Source organism: Gobio gobio, assembly GCF_949357685.1.
Source record: "Gobio gobio genome assembly, chromosome: 2".
NCBI lineage: Eukaryota > Metazoa > Chordata > Actinopteri > Cypriniformes > Gobionidae > Gobio > Gobio gobio.
Window position 1 is genome coordinate 57,575,008 of NC_137098.1, and position 22,011 is coordinate 57,597,018.

Sequence of the window (22,011 nt, forward strand, 5' to 3'; positions counted from 1 at the left end):
GCTATGCAAATTCTGTTGCCCCTTGTGGCGGGAATTTGGAAGGACCTGATTGGTCCGTCCCGCCCCACGGTCTCGCTATAGGTTGCTGCAGTTGCAGCGGCACAGCCAATCAGCACGCAGCTGCTTCCTGCTGAGAGTTGTGCAGCTGCACTGCGTATAAAAAGTATTTTTGGATAAAAATTTGCTTCAATATCTCGAGGAAAGGAATTCCCCCATAGCGTTTTAGCAAAACGCAATACTCGTTCCCTCATCTTAGGGAACCGAGGTTACGTTAGTAACCGAAACGTTTCTCCATCCCTAGCTAAAGCTAACCACTGCTAAGAATTTACTAATAATGCTTGATTGATATATTTATATCTTTGTAATATCTATCTTTATAATTGAAATATTGATATCACAATGACTGACATTGTATCAAACAGTACACACACAACTGATGTGGAGTGAAACTATATACAGCTATTGGCTACTATAGTAGCTACTACTACTAGCTATAATAGCTGGAGCCTTTCTTTGATGATGTTGCAGGCGTTACAAATGAGCGATCGACAACGGATATCCCGCGCTCAGGGAGCAGTGAGCACTGCGTAGGGACCCTGTAAATCATTTGGAATTATAATTAATTCATATAATAAATTATACACCAAGGTGCCCCCCAAGCACAAAAGTGAAACTCCGCCTATGATGGAAACCCATTCCATGAAGCTCTCTACACACTGTTCTTGAGCTAATCTGAAGGCCACACTAAATTTGGAGGTCTGAAGCTATTGACCCTGCAGAAAGTTGGCGATTTCTGCCCACTGTTTAATTGGGGTTGGAGCTAAACTCTGCAAGGACAGTGGCCCTGCAGGAACAGGATTGGACACCCCTACCATAAAAACACTTATAAACCTTGTGGAAAGCCAAGAGCTGAAGTTCTTATAGCTGCAAAGGGTGGGCCATCTCCATATTAAACCCTACGGATTAAGAATGGGATGTCATTAAAGTTCATGTGCATGTAAAGGCAGGCATCCCAAAACTTTTGGCAATATAGTGTAGATACAGAACCCAGCAACATGACAAAAATGGCAACTTCTGCTCAAAACCAAATTCATCCTCAGGTTGTCTTAAAGTGTTAAACAATTTTTCAATATGGCATATGATGATGGGGGACATGAAAATACTGGTAGCTAAGTAGAAAGGACCTATATCATATCTAATTTCTGACCAACAATGACAGGTTAGTGGTGCCATTGGAATTTGATTAATCCAGGTTTCTTTTCTTTCTTTTTTCTCTTAGCAAACTGCATGAAATGGACAGATCAAAGGCTCTTTTTGTATGCAAGTCTTTATACAGTGGCAATTTCTTAAATGTTTTAATCTTTTTAAAAGGAAAAGGTAACCTTGATCTGTTTTTTTCCAGTCACTTGTGAATTTGAACGAAACATACAATAACCTCCAGTTCAATGGACAAATTAAAAACAAGAGAAAGAAAGACGGTACACGGCAGAAAATTTGCAATAGCTTTTAATGTGAGGAAAATATTGCATCTTCCGTTTCGAGACCAGATCAATGATAAATAAAGCATTACGTCTCAAACACATCTTACAAAATTAATCACGAATGAAACATTTTCAGAATTTTACATTTAAACATGTTACACAAAATATTTACATACTATTAGTTATTCCTTTTTTTATTTAGCAAGAGAACATATGTACCTTAAATGTACAAATGAAACCTTACTGTCAATATAAAGATGGAAGAAAAATAATGAAACTATACTCCTGAGAAAATGCTGGGTTATATTTTAGTGCACACCATCATTTCTTTAAGGCTAAGCAACTTCAATTTACATTTATGCGTTTATGAGACATGTCAACAATATACTGCCTGAATTGAGTTTTCCCTGTCGCTTTGTTCCTGAGGGCAAAAGTGTCCCTGACAGTTCTGTAAGGCCAAAGGCACCATTTTCCTTCAATTACAAATCAATAATTCCCTTTGCGCATATGACGAAATAATAATTCCTGCATTGCGTCACTGTGTCTCCTCTGACATCAAGTTATGTAAATCCATAGAGGAGCTTTCCATTATAAAATGTGTCTCTGCTGCCCCCTCATGCTGGAGTTAAGTCAGTGCAGGTGAAAACTGCAACGCAAACCTACACAAATGGGACTTTAAGAGCATGTAACAAATGTTCTTAGACCAATAAATAACTCCTAACAAAATCAGGCCAACAAAACTTCTAGCTGAACAAAAGCCTGTATGTGTGAATGGTGAATAGTCATGTATGATGAAATAAGTGGACACTTTGAGTGCAAAAACGGGGTGTTAAAAGTATTATTATTGATATTTAGGTATGATACGGTGCATTCGATCCATAAGGGTGAACGTATAGGCTAGGTACATTATCCTGTGTGGATGTTTATCTCCGTTACCTGTCCAGCAGGTAGCTTTAAATATCCTCCAGGAGTCTACGATTCATACAGTATTTACAACTCATCCGTCCTGCTAAAGTCATGAAGTATTAAATGCAGAAGGATAAGACAATCTCAAACTAGCATGAAATGCCTTGGTATGTTATACAATAGCCACCCCCCAAAAAAACTGTCCTTAGGGCATTATCTTTGGAATGCTAATGAAAAATTGATTGTCATCTTCGGAGAAACAAGTGAATGGTGTTAAAGTGCTTGGTGGCATTTCAAAGACGGGACTCCTTCGAGAAACTAAAATAGAAGACATGGGGAAAATGGAAAACCACCTCTCTTCCCCTAATCCGTTTAAATGTTAAAACTGGGATTAAATTTTAAATCGTCACTCTTGTGTGCAATGAGCCGAAATGTTTTCTCTTCCTAAAAAGTTGGCCAATAAGGGAAGCTCCGATTGTTTACATTTTTTTTGTGTTTTCTAAAACTTCTGGTGGAACAATTGATTTGTAGATGAGTGCTGACAACCGAGACACTGAAATTCAGACAATCTGTGCATTTTAACAATGTATGGAAAGATGGGATTTATATCTGATAAACAAACATTTGGAAGCAAGTGCAAATCTAAGACTGTAGCAATTTGCTCTTTGGGTCAGTCTTGCAGAAAATATGTCCACGTCACATTTATCCCCAAAATAAAATAATAATATTACTAAATTATATACATATGCGTGTGTGTGTGTGTGTGTGTGTGTGTGTGTGTATGTATCTATCTATATCAATACACACACGCACACATTACAGTAATAAGAATTTAGGGGTAAATGTGCTAAATTGTTATTAAAATAATGGAATTATTCTAAAAAAATAAAAATAAAATAAAAACAAAGTAAAAAAACTTTAAAAACAAAATGCTTAATTTTGCTTAAAGAATTTAAAATACTTAAAAACTAAATTTACCGCGTGATTTACTCACCCTCAAGCCATCCTAGGTGTATATGACTTTCTTCTTTCTGATGAACACAATTGTAGTTATATTAATAAATATCCTGATCACTGCCAATGGCAGTGAATGCGGCTCACGAGTTTGAAGCCCAAAAAAGTGCATCCATCCATCCTAAAAGTACTCCACACGACTCCGCGTGTCCATTCATAAAACATCCATAAAATATCCATTCATAAAACTTTATAAAGTAAAATATCTAGCTTCCGGCGGACCACCTTCCGTATTCAACTTGCTAAGAAAGTGTAACACCTCTTGCGGTTCAAAACACTTAAGTCTGACGTCATACGTTGTGCCAGTTGCGCTTTTTCCGTAAGTTGAATACGGAAGGTGGTCTGGCGGGAGTATATCGAGTATATTTAACCCCGGAGCCGTGTGGAGTACATTTATGAAGGATGGATGCACTTTTTTGGGCTTCAAACTATGGAGCCCCGTTCACTGGAAGCGTCAGGATATTTATTACTATAACTCCGATTGTGTTCATCAGAAAGAAGAATGTCACATACACCTAGTATGGCTTGAGTGTGAGTAAATCATGGGGTAATTTTCATTTTAAAGTGAACTAATCCTTTAAGCAAAAATTTTATTTTGGGGTGTAATATGACCCGGAAATGTTTTGTGTGATTTATTACATTTTAAAAATGTAAGATGAACCATAAACTGCGGTATGCCTTAACGTGAAGAGGGCACTTTGGAAGATGATTTGATAGAAAGTCCATGAGAGGGAATGATCTGGACAGAAGGGATGATGGGTAAATCAGCAGAAGAAGATCTCTCCATCCATAGGAGGCTCCGCCAGAGGCAACAGATGTGATGCTGTAGACAAAAACCAGCAGGATTTGAGAACCACAATTAATACAGACATCTCTCTCAGTGTAACGAACATCTGAGATTGATACATTCACTTGTTCGGTATGTGCAAAGACCTTCTAATGCAAACCCCCTTCCTCCTGACCAATCATTTTGCAATTTAAATGGAAATGTGTGACGTTCTGCGTCAGAGAACTTGTTACCAATTCCAGTCAGAACGGATATGGAGGTTGTGATTTCCAGGCTAACTGAATTAATTCTTTATCATTATCTCTATTGAATTAGTGCATGCGAGTTCGCTGTGTTCACCTGCATCCTGAGGAGACTGGCTTTTGCTCTTCTTTTTCTTTTTGTCCTTTTTCTCCTTGGATGAAGCCAGCTGAAGCAGTCGTGTGGGCATCTGGTTTTGACCCTCTATGCTCTGAGTTTTGCCGCCCAGGGAGAAGAGGCTGCGGCCCTTCTGTTTGGAGTCCATCCTAGACAAAGAGTTCTTCCTGGGGCTGGACGATAACTCGCCCTCCCAGAACTCTCGCTCTATGGAGCTGCTGCTCTGGAGCTTTAGGGAGTCCTCCGATGTGCTGGAAGGGGTGCGCTGAAGCCGAGCCTGTGGAACAAATTATATGTTATGAGTTAAAACTCAAATCAGAATGAGATCAGAAAATGACAAATCACAAGCATCACAGGTCAGAGTGTCAAAGCATGCATGCTGTTTGTTAGACTGTCTGGAAGGGGAGCAAAACTGCAAGCTACAAACTAATCGACTGGCTTTACGTAACTTCCGTTATTCGGAACGCAGATGATGAAGAACAAACTCACTATTATAAAAAATTTGGAAGATACAATAATTATTTTCATATTACAGCCATAAATGGCCTATAAATACGAATGTCTAAATTAATTAATTATAAGAAATTATAACTTTTTTCCAGCAAAGAGGGTTTAAAACTGATCAAAAGTGACAGTTTAAATCTATATAATATAGTTATTTTAAATCTGTATAATATTGCACTAATATGACTTAGGGATGCACGATATCGGCCACCATAATGTTATCATTATCGGCCCGATAAGAAAATTTGGCTGATATATATAAAAGCTGATAAATAATGGATTATTTCCTTCATCTGAGACACTTTAGATGTGCACAGTTCGTCATTATGGTTTTGAATTGCTTGAAATATGATTGAAATCACTTGAGGGAAATACAGTTAAGTGCAACATGTGTTAAGTGCTACATATAATTATGGGAACATTATAATTGTCTGCTTGGGGCATGGCTTTTAATGTTGACACTTTTGTTTTTGTAATCCAAAATTTTGGCTCTCAAAAATTATATAAAAATTTGGATTTAGATTTACTGGCCAATATATCGGTTATCGGTTTTCAAATAGAAAGATTATCGGTTATCTTATCGGCCAAAATTTGCATCCCTAATCCTAATAATCCTGATCAAATAAATCATTAACATACATACATATGTATTGTGCTTCTCTAATTTGTAGTATTTTCTAGGATACATTTGTGTGATTTTCTCACAAATATAAAATAAGATGCAGAGTGAACAAGACGTTATGATGATAATCAAAAGTTTGTCAACGTGAGAATGGTTCAAAATTAGACCTTTCTTAATTCATCTAATATTATCCAGTCATGTACACGTAACATTTTTGGAATTTCTTAAATGAGTGTTTTGGTTGCTCTCAACACCAGAAAAAAATAAGATAAAATGCTGCAGTAAAAAGATAATGGTCTTCGGATATTTATTCGAAGTGATAAATAATGATTGATGAGTAATACGCTGATGAAAATAGGGCAAAAACCCTGCTTGAATGTGCAGTTCAAGCCTCACCTCCACCTCCCGGAGGTGCTCCACTCTCTCCAGCTCCCTCTGCATCTGCTCCCTCTCCCTCTCCAGCCTCCTCTGAGCATCCCTCAGTCTCTCTAGATCCCTCTGATAATCATCCTTCCTTCCCAGCAGCTCCTGCTGCGCCCCTTCTAACTCCTTGTTCCTCCTTCGCATCTCCTCCTCCTTCACATGCACCAGCACCTCCCGGTCCGTCAGTTCCCGTTCCTTCACATCCCACTCCTTTTCCTTGCGTCGCTTCTCTTCGGCGTGGGCGGCTTGCTGGCGCTGTAGAGCGGCGGCTTCCTGACGGTGCCGCTCCAAGCTGCGCTGTTTCTCCTGCTCCACCAGCGAGGGGGGACGGGAGGAGGAACGAGAGGAGGAACGGGACGGGGTGCGCTCGCTCAGGGCCTGACGCTGGTCCTCGATAAAAGTGTCCTGCTGCAGCACTACGGCCTGTAAAATTCAAGTAGAAACCATTTAAAACAAGATATTATTTATAAACACACACTGTGGCTGGTATGAGGAAAGTATACAAATGTATAAATATATTCATATTCAAATGTATAAATATACATTCAAGTTTTGTATAGAATCATGTAGAACAACATTTATATACAGTAACTGAAAAAAATATATAATAATGATACAAAATATTTATAGATAGATAGATAGATAGATAGATAGATAGATAGATAGATAGATAGATAGATAGATAGATAGATAGATAGATAGATAGATAGATAGATAGATAGATAGATAGATAGATAGATAGATAGATAGATAGATAGATAGATAGATAGATAGATAGATAGATAGATAGATAGATAGATAGATAGATAGATAGATAGATAGATAGATAGATAGATAGATAGATAGATATTATATACTTGGATTTGCAAACATTCAGCATTTATGTACTCAGGATTGACATCTATATGTTGAGATTTAGAACTATTTATTCAAATATATAAATGCATGTGCATATTACTTTTAAGCAGTAGAATTTACAAATATACATTCTGATTTATCTACATGATCTATATGACCTCTATATTATTGGAAATACATTAAAAAGTACATGATCAGATTTATAACTGTTACATATAAAAAAAATTTATTCATGTATTTATACACTGACTGGCCACTTCATTAGGTACAGTACACCTGTTGAACTGCTCGTTAACGCAAATATCTAATCAGCCAATCACATGGTAGCAACTCGATGCATGTAGACATGGTCAGGATGATCCATGTCCGTCACTTTATGACCACTGCATCTTCTGATGGCTATTTCCCGCAGGATAACACACCATGTCACAAAGCTCAAATCATCTCAAACTGGTTTCTTGAACATGACATTGAGTTCACTAAACTCAAATGGCCTCCACAGTCACCAGATCTCAATCCAATAGAGCACCTTTGGGATGTGGTGCAATGGGAGATTCGCATCATGGATGTGCAGCCATCAAGTCTGCAGCAACTGTGTGATGCTATCATGTCAAAATGGACCTAAATCTCTCCAGCACCTTGTTGAATCTATGCCATGAAGAATTCAGGCAGTTCTGAAGGCAAAAGGGAGTTCAACCCGGTACTAGCAAGATGTACCTAATAAATGGCCAATACATTTACATATGTATGTTTTTTTAGAAAGAAATTAATTTTATTTAGCAAGGACACGATCAAAAGTTGATTCAATTGATCAAAAGTGATAAAGACAATAATGTGGATCAACCTCTTTAAGGTTTCCATTTACCCAAGTCGACCTGGCAAACTATTTAACAAACCTGTCTGAGATTGATACCATTTATCTAAAAAGATATGTCGAAAAACAAACATTGAAACTAAAAACTGAATGTTTATTGTACTGAAATCCTACAGATATACACTGTGTTACTTAAGATGTCAGTTGTCTGTATATACTACATTCTTTATATAAAATAATATATTTTTATATATAAATATATATATATTTTTTACAATACATACCTGAAGTGAGGTCAGGAGTTCATGAAGGTGAGTGACACTAGTCAGGACCTGCTGTCAGGAAACACAAGTCATCAGGAAAGACTGTCATTTGCTAAGTCTCACAACAGACAGCAAGAAAAACAAAAATACATAAAACGATTAAATCTAAAAGTATTTCAAGAATGTCATAGGAAACAGCTGTTATCATCTCTACTTGTTATCCAAGTCCACTGATTCTTTGCCAGTTCAGCAAGCTAAAAACAACATACACATCCCCAAGCAGCGCTGAAGGATAACACCCTGAACTCGAAAAGAAGCATGCTCCTCTGTCTTACCTCGCTGTTTCTCTTCAGCAGGAGCAGCAGGTTGGCATTTCCTCCCTGTGGAGCAGACAAGCAGAGACTGCAGCTTTACTGAGCCCGGCTGAGAGTGTTTAATCGGCCCAGCACCTACCACAGGGCAGGCCTGAGCCCAGCACACCGCTGCTCATTACGCACATTAAAGAGTCAGCCGATGCTGGGCGCTCCTAATGGACACTTATTCATTTTTCCACCCTCCACTGAGCTCCCGCTGCACTAATGACTGCCATTAGCTACAAAACCTGACAGGATATAATCACAGTGCGTGTGTGTGTAGTAAAGACTAAATGACACTAGGGGGCAGTATGGGTAATATGAAACAGTTTATGTAATCAGTTTATATAGACAGAATGCATACAATTCATTATAAATGACTATTTTTAGGACTTTTTAGGACTATTTTTAAACTTTTTTACGTCAAATATGCTGGCTAACAAGAGAACATTATATGTATGTGAGGATGAGGATCCATTAATTTTGAGATGTTTATCAGATGTTTGTACATACATAATTTCCTGTTTTAAACTTAATATGCTTTCCAGACTCAAGTTTAATACTGAGACTTACATATATACAGTGAGGAAAATAACTATTTGAACACCCTGCTATTTTGCAAGTTCTCCCACTTAGAAAGCATGGAGGGGTCTGAAATTGTCATCGTAGGTGCATGTCCACTGTGAGACATAATCTAAAAAAAAAAATCCCGAAATCACAATGTATGATTTTTTAACTATTTATCTGTATGATACAGCTGCAAATAAGTATTTGAACATCTGTCTATCAGCTAGAATTCTGACCCTCAAAGACCTGTTAGTCTGCCTTTAAAATGTCCACCTCCACTCCATTTATTATCCTAAATTAGATGCACCTGTTTGAGGTCGTTAGCTGCATAAAGACACCTGTCCACCCCATACAACCAGTAAGAATCCAACTACTAACATGGCCAAGACCAAAGAGCTGTCCAAAGACACTAGAGACAAAATTGTACACCTCCACAAGGCTGGAAAGGGCTACGGGGACATTGCCAAGCAGCTTGGTGAAAAAAGGTCCACTGTTGGAGCAATCATTAGAAAATGGAAGAAGCTAAACATGACTGTCAATCTCCCTCGGACTGGGGCTCCATGCAAGATCTCACCTCGTGGGGTCTCAATGATCCTAAGAAAGGTGAGAAATCAGCCCAGAACTACATGGGAGAAGCTGGTCAATGACCTGAAAAGAGCTGGGACCACCGTTTCCAAGGTTACTGTTGGTAATAAACTAAGACGTCATGGTTTGAAATCATGCATGGCACGGAAGGTTCCCCTGCTTAAACCAGCACATGTCCAGGCCCGTCTTAAGTTTGCCAATGACCATTTGGATGATCCAGAGGAGTCATGGGAGGAAGTCATGTGGTTAGATGAGGCCAAAATAGAACTTTTTGATCATAATTCCACTAAACGTGTTTGGAGGAAGAAGAATGATGAGTACCATCCCAAGAACACCATCCCTACTGTGAAGCATGGGGGTGGTAGCATCATGCTTTGGGGGTGTTTTTCTGCACATGGGACAGGGCGACTGCACTGTATTAAGGAGAGGATGACCGGAGCAATGTATTGCGAGATTTTGGGGAACAACCTCCTTCCCTCAGTTAGAGCATTGAAGATGGGTCGAGGCTTGGGTCTTCCAACATGACAATGACCCGAAGCACACAGCCAAGATAACCAAGGAGTGGCTCTGTAAGAAGCATATCAAGGTTCTGCCGTGGCCTAGCCAGTCTCCAGACCTAAACCCAATAGAGAATCTTTGGCGGGAGCTCAAACTCCGTGTTTCTCAGCGACAGGCCAGAAACCTGACTGATCTTGAGAAGAGGAGTGGGCCAAAATCCCTCCTGCAGTGTGTGCAAACCTGGTGAAAAACTACAGGAAACATTTGACCTCTGTAATTGCAAACAAAGGCTACTGTACCAAATATTAACATTGATTTTCTCAGGTGTTCAAATACTTATTTGCAGCTGTATCATACAAATAAATAGTTAAAAAATCATACATTGTGATTTCTGGATTTTTTTTTTGATTATGTCTCTCACAGTGGACATGCACCTACGATGACAATTTCAGACCCCTCCATGATTTCTAAGTGGAAGAACTTGGAAAATAGCAGGGTGTTCAAATACTTATTTTCCTCACTGTATATATACACACACACACACACACACACACTCACAACTGCTCAAAAGCTTGGGGTTGGTAAAATTGGTTAAAAAAAAGAAGTCTCTTATGGTGCGTTCACACCAAACGCGAATGAAGGGTTTCGCGCAAGTGATTTACATGTTAAGTCAATGCAAAGACGCGAATAGACATTTTGCAGAGCGATTCGCATGAATGACGCGGCGCGAATTGAGCGTTTGACGTGTGATTCGCGCAAATTGAAAAATCTGAACTTTGGTGGATATTCGCCCCGCGTTAACCAATCAGGAGCTTGCTCTAGTAGTAACAACAAAAGAGGACAAAATCATATGTGGATACCCGGAGCTGTACGATACATCTTCGTACTTTATAGAAACAGGAATAAAAAGGATCTTGCTTGGAAGAAAGTGAGTGAGGAGGTTGGACAATCTGGTAAGTTGTAAAAAACACTCTTTAGTCAATGTGAGCTATACATTGGGTGATTTCAGGGTGATTGGGACACTTTTTGCCATTTAGATGACTTGGAAAAAGTGTCCCAATCACCCTGAATTCACCCTATTGAGACTACAAGCTAGTTAAAGCCGGCAAATTGAGCTTATTCGCCGTATTTTAAAACAATCCATGTCAGCCATTTCGCAACGAGACGAGTCGGCTGGCAGAAGCCCCTCCCATGACACGAATTTGCATCTGTTGTGTAGTGAATTTCACGCGCGAATGAAGAGAGTAAACTCAAAATGTTCAAGCATCCAACTACGCTTCTGGTGTGAACACACATTTATACTCTGCAAATTACAGTAATATTATGAAATATAATTCAAACTAACTGTTTTCTATTTGAATATATTTTAAAATGTAATTTTCAGCATCTTTACTCCAGTCTTCAGTGTCACATCATCCTTCAGAAATCATTCTAATATCCTGATTTGCTACTCAAGAAACATTTATGATTACTTGAAAACAAAGCAGAATTCTTAGATGAATGAAAAGTTCAAAACAATAGCATTTAATTGAAATAGAAATCCGTTGTAACTTTATAAAAAGTGACAGTGAAGACATATTTTTAAGTTAATGTGTCCTAGCTGAATAAATGTATTAATTTCTTTCAATTAAAAAAAATCTTATTATATATTATTATATTTATACATTCAGATTCATGAACATAAATAATGACTGGGTAAGATAGTGTTAGCTAATTTCTTATTGGCTGGAGCACAGGCTTCCTACCGTCTTTAGTACACTGTCAGATTCTGTCCTCCGAAGATCTTCAGCTTCCTCTTTGTCACCATCTACAGCCACACAAACACAATGACTGTGAGCAGGATCCAATCAGCAATCAATCATGCTTTATATAAAAAAGATTTAGAAAGTTTGCTTGGAGACAAGACATATTCCTCATTTAAATAATTCCCGCCTAAATCATACACAAAACGAAGCTAGGCCTGATTGAATTGAGTTAGTAGTGAGTTGAAATCAAGCGGCAACCTCCCCCAGTTTCTCTTGAAGCCAATGCGGAAGTGACTTAAACTGCAATTCATCGACTAGCCGCTAGGGACAGCCTCCAAAGGGAGCAGAATCTCATTGAGCCCAATGTTAAAAAGGCCAACTTTACAGCAGAAAAAAAAACACGTTTACAGCCTGGTACAAATCGTGGTTTTGGTCTATATATCTAATTTTGCCCTTCATGACAACTGTGAGGGGGTGATTTTTTGTATAACTCATTCGTTTACTCGTCAGCTCAGTTCCACCCACATCCCGCCTCTTTGCCCATTTTCTGTTATCCGGGAGTGACGCGCGATGACGCGCTGCCAAGATGGCAACAGCCAGCACAACCCTACTTTACGCTTCAAAACTGCTCTTCAGAATCCTATGGGTGACGGAATTTTTTTACAGTCTATGGTTGAAACTCGCTGTTATGGTGACATTTCTGAAACACACTCGAAGTGGTTGACCAATCACAACACACTGGTCCAGCCAACCAATCAGAGCACATTTAGCATTTCAGAGGGAGAGGCTTTATAGAGACTGGAACCAAACAGAGCGTTACTGACAGACTGGGAAGAGAGGTGCTGCAACGATGTAAAATATTTGAAAAATTATGTTGTTTGAACACTCAAACATGAAAACCTGTTCTAGTTGACCCCAAAAGGCATAATAGGTCCCCTTTAATAAATGCTGTAAAAATATATTGCTCACTGTTAGTTCATATGTTAGTTAAAGCATTGCCTAATGTTAACAAATAAGACTTTTTCTTAATGAAACAATGAAAAAAGAATCTAATCTTGTAGTAAAATAGGTACATGAAGTTGGTTTGCATGTAGTTATACAAACAATTATTAATTTCCTGACGAGTACATTAAATGTCTCACATTTGCAGATGTTCATCTGGTGGCTGTCAAAGCCTCCGAAGGTCTCGGCTCTTCGTGGCAGACACACAGGTCCCATGTTCCCCTGAGCGCAGGCCACCTGCTGCCCGACCGCCCCTCCCAGAGTGCTGTTCACCAGCGCCTGCAACATCTCCACTGCCACATAAACACACACATGCACGTCACTAACCGTATTACATTAAGTGAGTTACTAGTCCTGGAAGAACATTAGAGCTGGAAATGAGATGCTGCCACAGCTGCCACCAAACACAAATTACTCATAAATAACACATCAGTTTTAAGACGACAGGTGGAGGACAGCTGAAGACGCTGGTGGCGTTTCTTACCCTCTCTGAGAGCGTCTATCATGATGGGTTCCCCCTTGGTTACGTCCTCGCTGTTGGCCCTGAAGAGCATTTTGACTGACGAAGCAATGTCGTCGGATGAACCGCACATTTCACGGAAAAGCTTCATCTTCTCCAGCAGGAGTGAAACGATCTGTTCATCTTTCCTCTGGAGCATGTCTAGAAAACACAGAGGAGGAGGTGTTATCATGTGCAAATGAATCATAATAAGGCATGTGGATTTTTTAATAAAACTAAAACCGCTACAGTATAAAAATGAACAGCGCCACGTCAAAAGAAATCAGGAACATTTTATGTAATGACAAAACTGAATTAAGACAAAGATAATAAAATTGATGATGACTATCGTTTATGTTCCTCACTGAGTGAATGCAACAACAACATACTGCAAAAAAAAATTCATAAGCAAATGACTCGTCTGAAATGGATAATTTTAACAAAATGGTCAAAAAACACTAACAAATCAGTAACTTGACTATAAGACACTATTGAGTGTCCCATCATAAAAAAACATTAATAAGTTTTCAAAAGATATTGCTTTTGATTAGTAGTCCCAGCCTAACGATATAAATATACAGATAAAATATTCAGAAATCATAGATATAAAATTAGACATTATTTATTTATTTATTACAAATAAATGGATTACTTAAAAATGTGTGTGCGTGTGTGTGTAATAAAAAAAACTTCTAAACCCAACCCCCCGGCCAATATACTACTACTATATACTAATATTATAGGTATTGTAAGCAAACAGAGAGAAAGCTTCTAACCTCTCATTTCTTTAGTTTTGGTTTCGAGTAGCTTTTTGTCTTCCTCCGTTTCACTCGGGATACCCTCATCATCGTCCTTTTCTCTGTGAACCCACAAGAGGCTGTCAAATACCCTTTCATTCCCTTCGTGAATATACATTTCCTCCAAAAACACCAACCATCCACCATTAAATTTTTACATTTTTTAATTTTTATGTGATACATTTGATTTTCTAAACAAAAATATTATTTAATGCATCAATGGAGAGGGATGGATCAGAATATCTGCTACTCACATTGAGTGCATGGCGTCCTGAATGAGCTGCATCCAGGTGTTGCGTTCCTCTCGGGAACTGGCGTGAACCTCCACCATTTCGGGATTTGCGATGCCGGCCGTGATGAGGAAGAGGCCGCGTTCCTCGTGGGCCACCTCACGCACGATCAGCTTCTGCAGTGAGATAACGGTGGCTCTCTGGTCCTGTTGATGAGAAAAGGAAGCGTGAGACACAGAATGAGGAGGGCGGAGTGAAGGGGAACGAACATGCAGGGAGAGAAAGAGAGATCAGAGAGATGGAAAGTGGGAAAGAGGAGGAGGAGAGAAAAACAGGGCAAAAAAAATTGTAACCAGCTAATTGAACAGAACATCAACACATTTACACATTTTACACTGGAAACAAAAATTACAGTCATACACTGTGTTTGCTAATCTGAAACAACAAACAAACACACATACACACACACACACACACACAAAAACCTAAGTACACACACAAACCTAAGTATTACATTTAATGCACCATTTGTGTTACGGATATCCAATAAAATCTTGTGGCTTGATGATGAGGCCAACTTATTCCCCTTAATTTCCCCCAGTCATATGGTCATATTTTACAAACAAACTATTTCTTCAGAAATTAGGTCAAATTAAACGTGTTTTACGCCAAATGCAAAGCATAGGTCTATTTAGGAAGTCAGTGATGAAATTAATCCACAATAACAGAGGATGATACTTTTGTTCTGACTGTATCATGGAACAGAGTGAGAAATGTCCAAGTTTTCAAAGCAGAGGGTTTGTAAAAACATCATGAACAAAGAAAGCTTTGAAGAATCTTTATAGAAGCACATTATAAAAAAATATGGGTAACACTACTACAAGGTTTCATTTGTAAACAGTAGTTTACAGCATTAATTAACAACGAAAGAACAGTACTTTTACAGCATTTATTTATCGTAGGTGATGTAAAATTGAACATATACTTATACATTTTTAATATATAAAATGTATCTGTTAAGAATAGTTAATGCACCTTGGACTAACATGAATACATTTTATTTCTATTAACTAAGATTAACAAAGATTAATAAATGCTGTATAAAAAAATTTAGTGCTAATTGATAGATCATAGTTCATTTTGGCTAATGATTTGAAGGTGTTGTATGTAATTTTTTTTACTGTACTAACACATAAAAATGCCATAAAATGTGTGCAGATATTAAGGAAACATGCTAAGTTAACATACATGTTTCTCTGAAAAACAATGCTACAGCTTTGTGTAAGAAAAATATCCATATTTAAAACTTTATAGACTAAAATAACTTGCTTCCAGCAGTCAGTGGTACGCAAGTCGACTTATGGTGAAAGATTAACCTGACACGATGTATAGGAGCATCGCAAGCTTTGTCGCCTCTTGTGGATAGGGCTGGGCAAAAACGAACCAACAAGTCTTAATGCCATTATAAAGCCGGGAAGAGTCAGGACTTTTTTAATATAACTCTGCTTGTATTCGTCTGAAAGAAGAATGTCATACACACCTAGGATGACTTGAGGGTGAGTAAATCATGGGCTAATTTTAATTTTTGGGTGAACTAACCCTTTAAATTTGGACTGCAGTATCCATTTCAAACACTAGCTGTCAATATTACATACTGAACCATTAACTAATGTTAAAAATGAGAAGGACACAAAATCCAATCACTCACCAGAGATGCAAAAACATATTTCTGATCTTTTTCTTGGAGGGACACAAAGACATCAGAAAGAAGAAGTGCGTGGACATCTAGGAAAAAAAAACAAACAAAGATGACGCTGCTATTACAGTAAACATTCAATTAAAAAAACACAAATAATAATGCAATACTATTTTGTGTGCACCTTTTAATAAAATTTTTTAATTAATTTTAATTAAATTAAATGATTTACATTGTTGATGTCCCTGGCAAATAATTATTATAATTATAATGCTGTGTTCATGCCATATCATAATTACCATAATTTTGAGATGACAACACTACTCGTCGACTAGGAATTATGCATTTCTATGTCAACACTATCAACACCTAAATGAATCTGCAGCAATCAGGTGGTACAGCGGTCATGTGGTACAAGTAGGAGAAAATTCCCAGCTTACAAGTTGTAATTATGAGCTCTACGAGGACGTGAACGCTTTTAACAATTTAAAATCGTATAATTCCGACATGGCGTGAATGCACCTTAATTCAATTTAAACTTTTTTCAAAATATCTGTCTTTAGTACAATCACAAATCACTCTCAAAAATCCCTTTGGAGGCTGATAAAGCCAATCAGATTTCAGCACATGGGATCTTTAATACAGATAAAATAATTTGACGACGTTTCATTTTTCAAAATGGAAGAATCCCCAATATATAATAGTTTTCCTTTTCACCCACTGTTGAAGAAATGAGGTCTACGACGAGATTTACTGTAACAACATTAAAGAGTTTTACCCTTTAGTCGTCCAGCAGCGTTTTTCAGCTGCAGAGGACCGTCATGGAGAAGCTTCCGACTGCGAAGCAGGTCCTCTCGGGCAAACATCTGGCCGCTCTTCATGCGCGTGATGGACTTGCTGTCCGTACGGCCGTAGACCTCTTTCAACTTTTTCTTCTTCTCATGTTCATTTACTTTACTGTCCACTGAAGCAATTATGTCTTTCACCTGCTGAAGCGCCTGCGTCAAGTCCTCAAAATCCTCCTCGTTCTCTGCACAAACACACACCACACAGACACACACACAAGTTTATATGATATTGAATTGTAATAAATTCCTATAAAAAATTTGCAAGCATTTAGTTTAATTATAGTATTAGACTGGCAGGATAAAACCCTCTTGAGAGCTATAAGCTCCTTCTCAAATTGCTCCTGAAAGGATATTTGTTATACTTGATGCTCTAATTAATTTGAAAATGTCTTTGTTGGGAACGTGACCAAAAAGCCTTTCAGGCTCACTGTGCAACAGTTGGAAGTGATTTGCGGTATATGTGGAATGTTTACACGTCGTGGCTCATGTGCGCGGCACAGGGCCCATCCGTAAGACAAGCGTGTTTACCGAGAGAGAAATATTGGTCTGCTATTTAAACACCGACGGGCGAGTCGGTTTGGAGAACTGAGGCTTTTTGCCAACGTCTCTGGCTCAAGTTCAATTTCATAGTATCTGTTTGTCTCATTTTTGTCTTGTTTTGTTATCTCCTCAAATCTGTGTATTTGTAAATGACACGAAGCACAACAACATTTGAGTAGTTCACAACCTTTGAAAGTGGCCTGTGACGTCTCAATCTATGATGTACAGCACCTGCAAAAGTGCTTAAAAAAAATAAATTACTCTACTGTTCAAAAGATTGGGGTCAGTAATATTTTTTAAATGTTTTATGCTTTTATTATAAGATCAAAATACTACTCCCCCTGTTTGCTGATTGGAACGGTTAAAATTTGACCGGAGAAAACCAGAGAATATACCGCAATCCCAGAAGGACTACTGAAGGAAAATGAACATTGAGTGGAAGTACGTAGAAGAGGGCGGAGCCAGGCTACATTTTTGGTCTATTTATTGGGTGAATTAGAGCTCCCACAAAATATGTATTTTATGCTGGAATATCCATTTAGTCCAAACACTATTGCTAAGAATTGTCTGATTGATTAAACAAAGATTTAAAACCAAATCGTAGCTCATAACTGCAACTGGTCAAAGTAAATCTCACCTTTAGTGTGCTGCAGGATTCTCTGTAAAAGCACCGGGTATTTTGTTATCCGCTGAGTCACCAGCAAAATGCACTCTGGGATGCCCATCCGCCGGACAATACTGCTGCTCATTTTTTTCTGGAAACAAAACCACATTGAGGACCGTTAGGTCTCTTCATGGATTTATTGGGAAGAATTACCAAAATAATGAATTGAAGAGTTTACCCTGATGAATGCCTGGAAGCGTTTGTCTCTGGCATGCAGCTCCTTGTAGAAGTTCACTGCTTCACTGTGTCGACTGCAAAATTTGCCATAGATTTTCTTCATGCTTTCTGCATTGGAATCTGAGAACTGAAGCACATCATGAGATAAATTATTACAGGAGATAGGATATGAACAATGAATCCGCTGATAATTCATGTTAACATATACACATAACATGCAAGTGAACAAAAAAAATACTTCATCCTTTTTACATAGTGTTTTATTTTGATTGTTCTTATTTTAAAATGATTTGTATTCATTATTTTTATATTTTTATTACAACATTTGTGATTGTTATCAATTCACAAACCACAGTTTCAGAACAAAGTTTTTTCTTTGCTTTTTTAAATGTTCTGTGTACAGACGACAACATTGTCAAAAAATCCCCGTTCACTCGGATCCATTGAAATGTCTAAAAATGCTGTATTACCAGGCCAGTAGTTGGCGATGCCCCTTTGTAAAGAAACATTATGTGCCTGTGCACAAACTAATTTCTTCTACATATGTAAATAAAGCATCTCGGCTGGTCGTAGTAGTGGTGCAGTAAATCTACACCTTGCTGGAGAAACGTTAAGAAACTCAGTACTCTGAGCAGCACAAACACAGTCCTGTAGTCTGCCATTGTTATTTTGGTTGGCAAGTACTCACGCATACCTATAGACTGAACACGTAATATGCATGCGCATGACGATACAGTTTTAACAAATTCACGTTTTTGTAGTTTACGCAGTAGGCGATAATGGTATCGTTTTCAAAAAAAGTTTGAAAGTTTGGGTTTCCAGGCCACCACAAAAAACAGCATTGTCCTGTAAATGAATGACCAAAATGCATGAAAAGTGTTCCGGTTTTAGTTAAAAATGGTATTGTGTAAACTGCCCCTGAGAAACCCTTAAATTTTACCTTTAAGTAAAATCAAACACCCTCACCTGGTTGACCAGCACGTCTCCTATTCTGTGGATTACGAAGCCATTCAACCCATCCAGGCTGGCTTCCTTCTTCCTCTCCAGCAGTGCACTGAAAAAGAACGAGTGGAGTTCCAGGAGCTCCTCCAGCATGGGGAACATCTTCTCCACCATCTGGACCTCCAGCTGGAGATCTGTCAGCAGGCCCTTACTGTACACATTAGACATGATCCGCAACGTCCGCAGGTGATGCATCTCCGTCTGGATCAGCTCTGGATTGATAAAGAAAGATGATGTTTAGATACAGACATCTGGAAAAGCAGCAGTTACCATTCTTATTGCTTTTGGGCCAGTGAATAGAGATGTAGACTCTTTGAACAGCAAGAGATTCTCATGTTAAAGTTGCCAATTACTTCTACACTGTTCACTTAAATTAGTTTAGATGTTGGTTTACAATTAAAGTCAGTTATGCGTTACTTTTTACCTATTGTTAACCCAAGGAACCAAAAGTAACCGCTTCAAGTGAAGGTCAACACTGATGCTAAATTACTGATTTTTATGTATTATGCACTGTCCGGCCTAACAAAAAAAAAGTTGCTGTTTGGAATTAAATAGGCAAATGCTTAAGAGTCTATGATTGGATCATTATTGTAGTAATTATTATGTTTCTAGCATATTATATGTTTGGCAAAAGTTCTTCCAACCCTAATTGATGGAGTTTGTAGCTTTTCATTTCTTAAACAGCCATGTAGGAAGACACATCATGGCCATATTCCAGGATGACAATGTCTAGATTCATCAGTCTCAGACTGTGAAAGAATATTTGGTAGAGAGCATGAAGAATCATTTTCACACATGAAATGGCACCTCTGAGTCCAGACCCTAAATTCATTGAAAGTCTTTGGGATGTGCTGGAGGAGACTTGACAGAGTGCTTTACTCTTGCATTGTCAATACAAAATCATCAAAAATGTATGCACCTCTTGATGGAAATAAATGTTGTGATGTTATTTATAAAGATAATAATCTCTGCAATAATGATCCAATCATGGATTCTTAAGTATTTGCCTACTGAAATTCAAATTCATTTTTTGGCCAGGCAGTGTATTAGTATCATCGAGATGCTATTATATATTTTAGTATATTTTGAATTAATTTAGCTCAAGAATTAGTAATTTTCTTGTGGTTTTGTCATTTTTTTAAAAATGCGTCTATACAGGGCTCCAGACTGTGACTAAACCGATTGCATTTGCGACCAAAAATATTAATTTGCGAGTGATATTTTTGCTGAGATCACCATTGGCGACTGTATAAATTTACATGTTATGATTAAAAATTGCTTTTTACTTTTTACCTGCATGTTCTGTGATTAGTAGCCTATCACATCTGTTGTTGTGTTGATGTAATAAAATGAGACGATGCACAGCAAAGTTAAAGTGGAAAAAAACCTCACTGAGTCTGCATGCCAAAATACGCGTCAGAAACACTTGTCAAAATCTCTACCGAGCAACCACGCTGACGGCTGTGAGAGAGATAGAAAGCGACGGAGAAGTATCAATGAATGAACATCCAAGTACTGTAAAAGTGCAGGAAGGTAAGTGTCTATTCCATGCACAACGTGGATAAACTACAACAGATACTGTGTGGACGCGAACTAATCGGTAACAATTCTCGTTTTTAATTGATACGGATATGGATGCTTATTCTCAAAATATTTTACTCTTTGCTGTTTCTGCCTGAACTTCACATTAATTTGTAGCGCAGCCATCCATAAATCGCAGGAAGATTTGTATTTAACCGTCACCTTAATATCTCACTTAACTTGTTTGTTAATTTTAGTAAACAATTAACAAACTTTTTGGCCTTCTTTAATGTGGCCTGATAGATCGCTTAATCAGCATTTCGACCTTGGAAAGAGCTTGTAAAAAAATGGCTTAAGAACAATGATGTCACTTAACGTCAAATTTACCTCAGTGCTCATAAACTCTTTAGTCAGCTAGAAAAATAACTATAGAAAAGGGCCCTTTGCTATATATATGCACTATATCACACAATCCTTATATTTTTACTTAAACTGTTGTCCTCATGAGAAAGAATGGAAGGAGCTAAAAATGAAATTCAACACCACCCATATAATTGCACGTGAAAAATTAAAACGTGTTTATTCTTTTGTGGCATTTGAAAAATCTTTTAATCCTTAATTTATATTTTTGTCTGGAGCCCTGCTATATATTTATTAAAGCTACACTGTGTGATATTTTCTCCCATCTAGCTGTGAAATTGTATATGACCATCCAGTGAATATTAGTTTCTGTTCCTCTCAATTCCGATTTCGTTTTAACTCCTACGGTGGCCGATTTAGTCCAAGATTAACATGGCTTCCAGTTCGACCTTGTCCACATTCGACACGGTGCCATCGAGTGTTAAAACGCGAAAGCCGAAGCTTGAATTTACGGGTAAGTCCCTCTTTGGCTAATGTACTTTCAAGATGGAGGGGCAACATGGCGACCCGCATTCGAACCCCTCACCCGTATGTATTTTCAATGGCATATTATAAACTTACGAGAATACTTTATTACTTGAAAGAAGTAAATATACATTAATGAGCACATATATTTTTGAAAGAACTAAGTGTTTTTAGCTAAGAATAAACTAAAAAAGTTACACAGTGTAGCTTTAACTTCTATTTCATCTTTAATCTTATTTTTTTCTTTAATGCATTGTATATTGTCTTGTAAGCTGGTCTTGCTGCAAAACCAACTGCCCTTAACGTTGGACACATTTCCCCTGGACACATTTCGCACTCATTTAGTCAGTGTTTGTAAATAAAAGCTCAGAAC

General features: G+C 38.0%; 1 protein-coding gene across 6 annotated transcripts in view; it reads right to left on the bottom strand.

Annotated features, from left to right (window-relative positions):
• Positions 1-1,488: 1,488 nt before the first annotated feature.
• Positions 1,489-22,011, bottom strand: part of LOC307140433 (uncharacterized protein) — a 109,837-nt gene continuing 89,314 nt past the window's right edge. For all 6 annotated transcript variants that reach the window (XM_079839983.1, XM_079839984.1, XM_079839985.1 and 3 more), the window contains 15 exons: positions 19,197-19,444; positions 18,232-18,357; positions 18,027-18,144; positions 16,780-17,031; positions 16,014-16,090; positions 14,330-14,511; positions 14,055-14,137; positions 13,264-13,440; positions 12,920-13,072; positions 11,778-11,839; positions 8,365-8,409; positions 8,051-8,101; positions 6,068-6,517; positions 4,528-4,822; positions 1,489-4,224 (listed from right to left, as the gene is read on the bottom strand). In XM_079839983.1, coding sequence (XP_079696109.1) covers positions 4,166-4,224; positions 4,528-4,822; positions 6,068-6,517; positions 8,051-8,101; positions 8,365-8,409; positions 11,778-11,839; positions 12,920-13,072; positions 13,264-13,440; positions 14,055-14,137; positions 14,330-14,511; positions 16,014-16,090; positions 16,780-17,031; positions 18,027-18,144; positions 18,232-18,357; positions 19,197-19,444 — 2,378 coding nt within the window. In that variant the 3' untranslated portion in view covers positions 1,489-4,165. The remainder of the gene's footprint in view (positions 4,225-4,527; positions 4,823-6,067; positions 6,518-8,050; positions 8,102-8,364; positions 8,410-11,777; positions 11,840-12,919; positions 13,073-13,263; positions 13,441-14,054; positions 14,138-14,329; positions 14,512-16,013; positions 16,091-16,779; positions 17,032-18,026; positions 18,145-18,231; positions 18,358-19,196; positions 19,445-22,011) is intronic.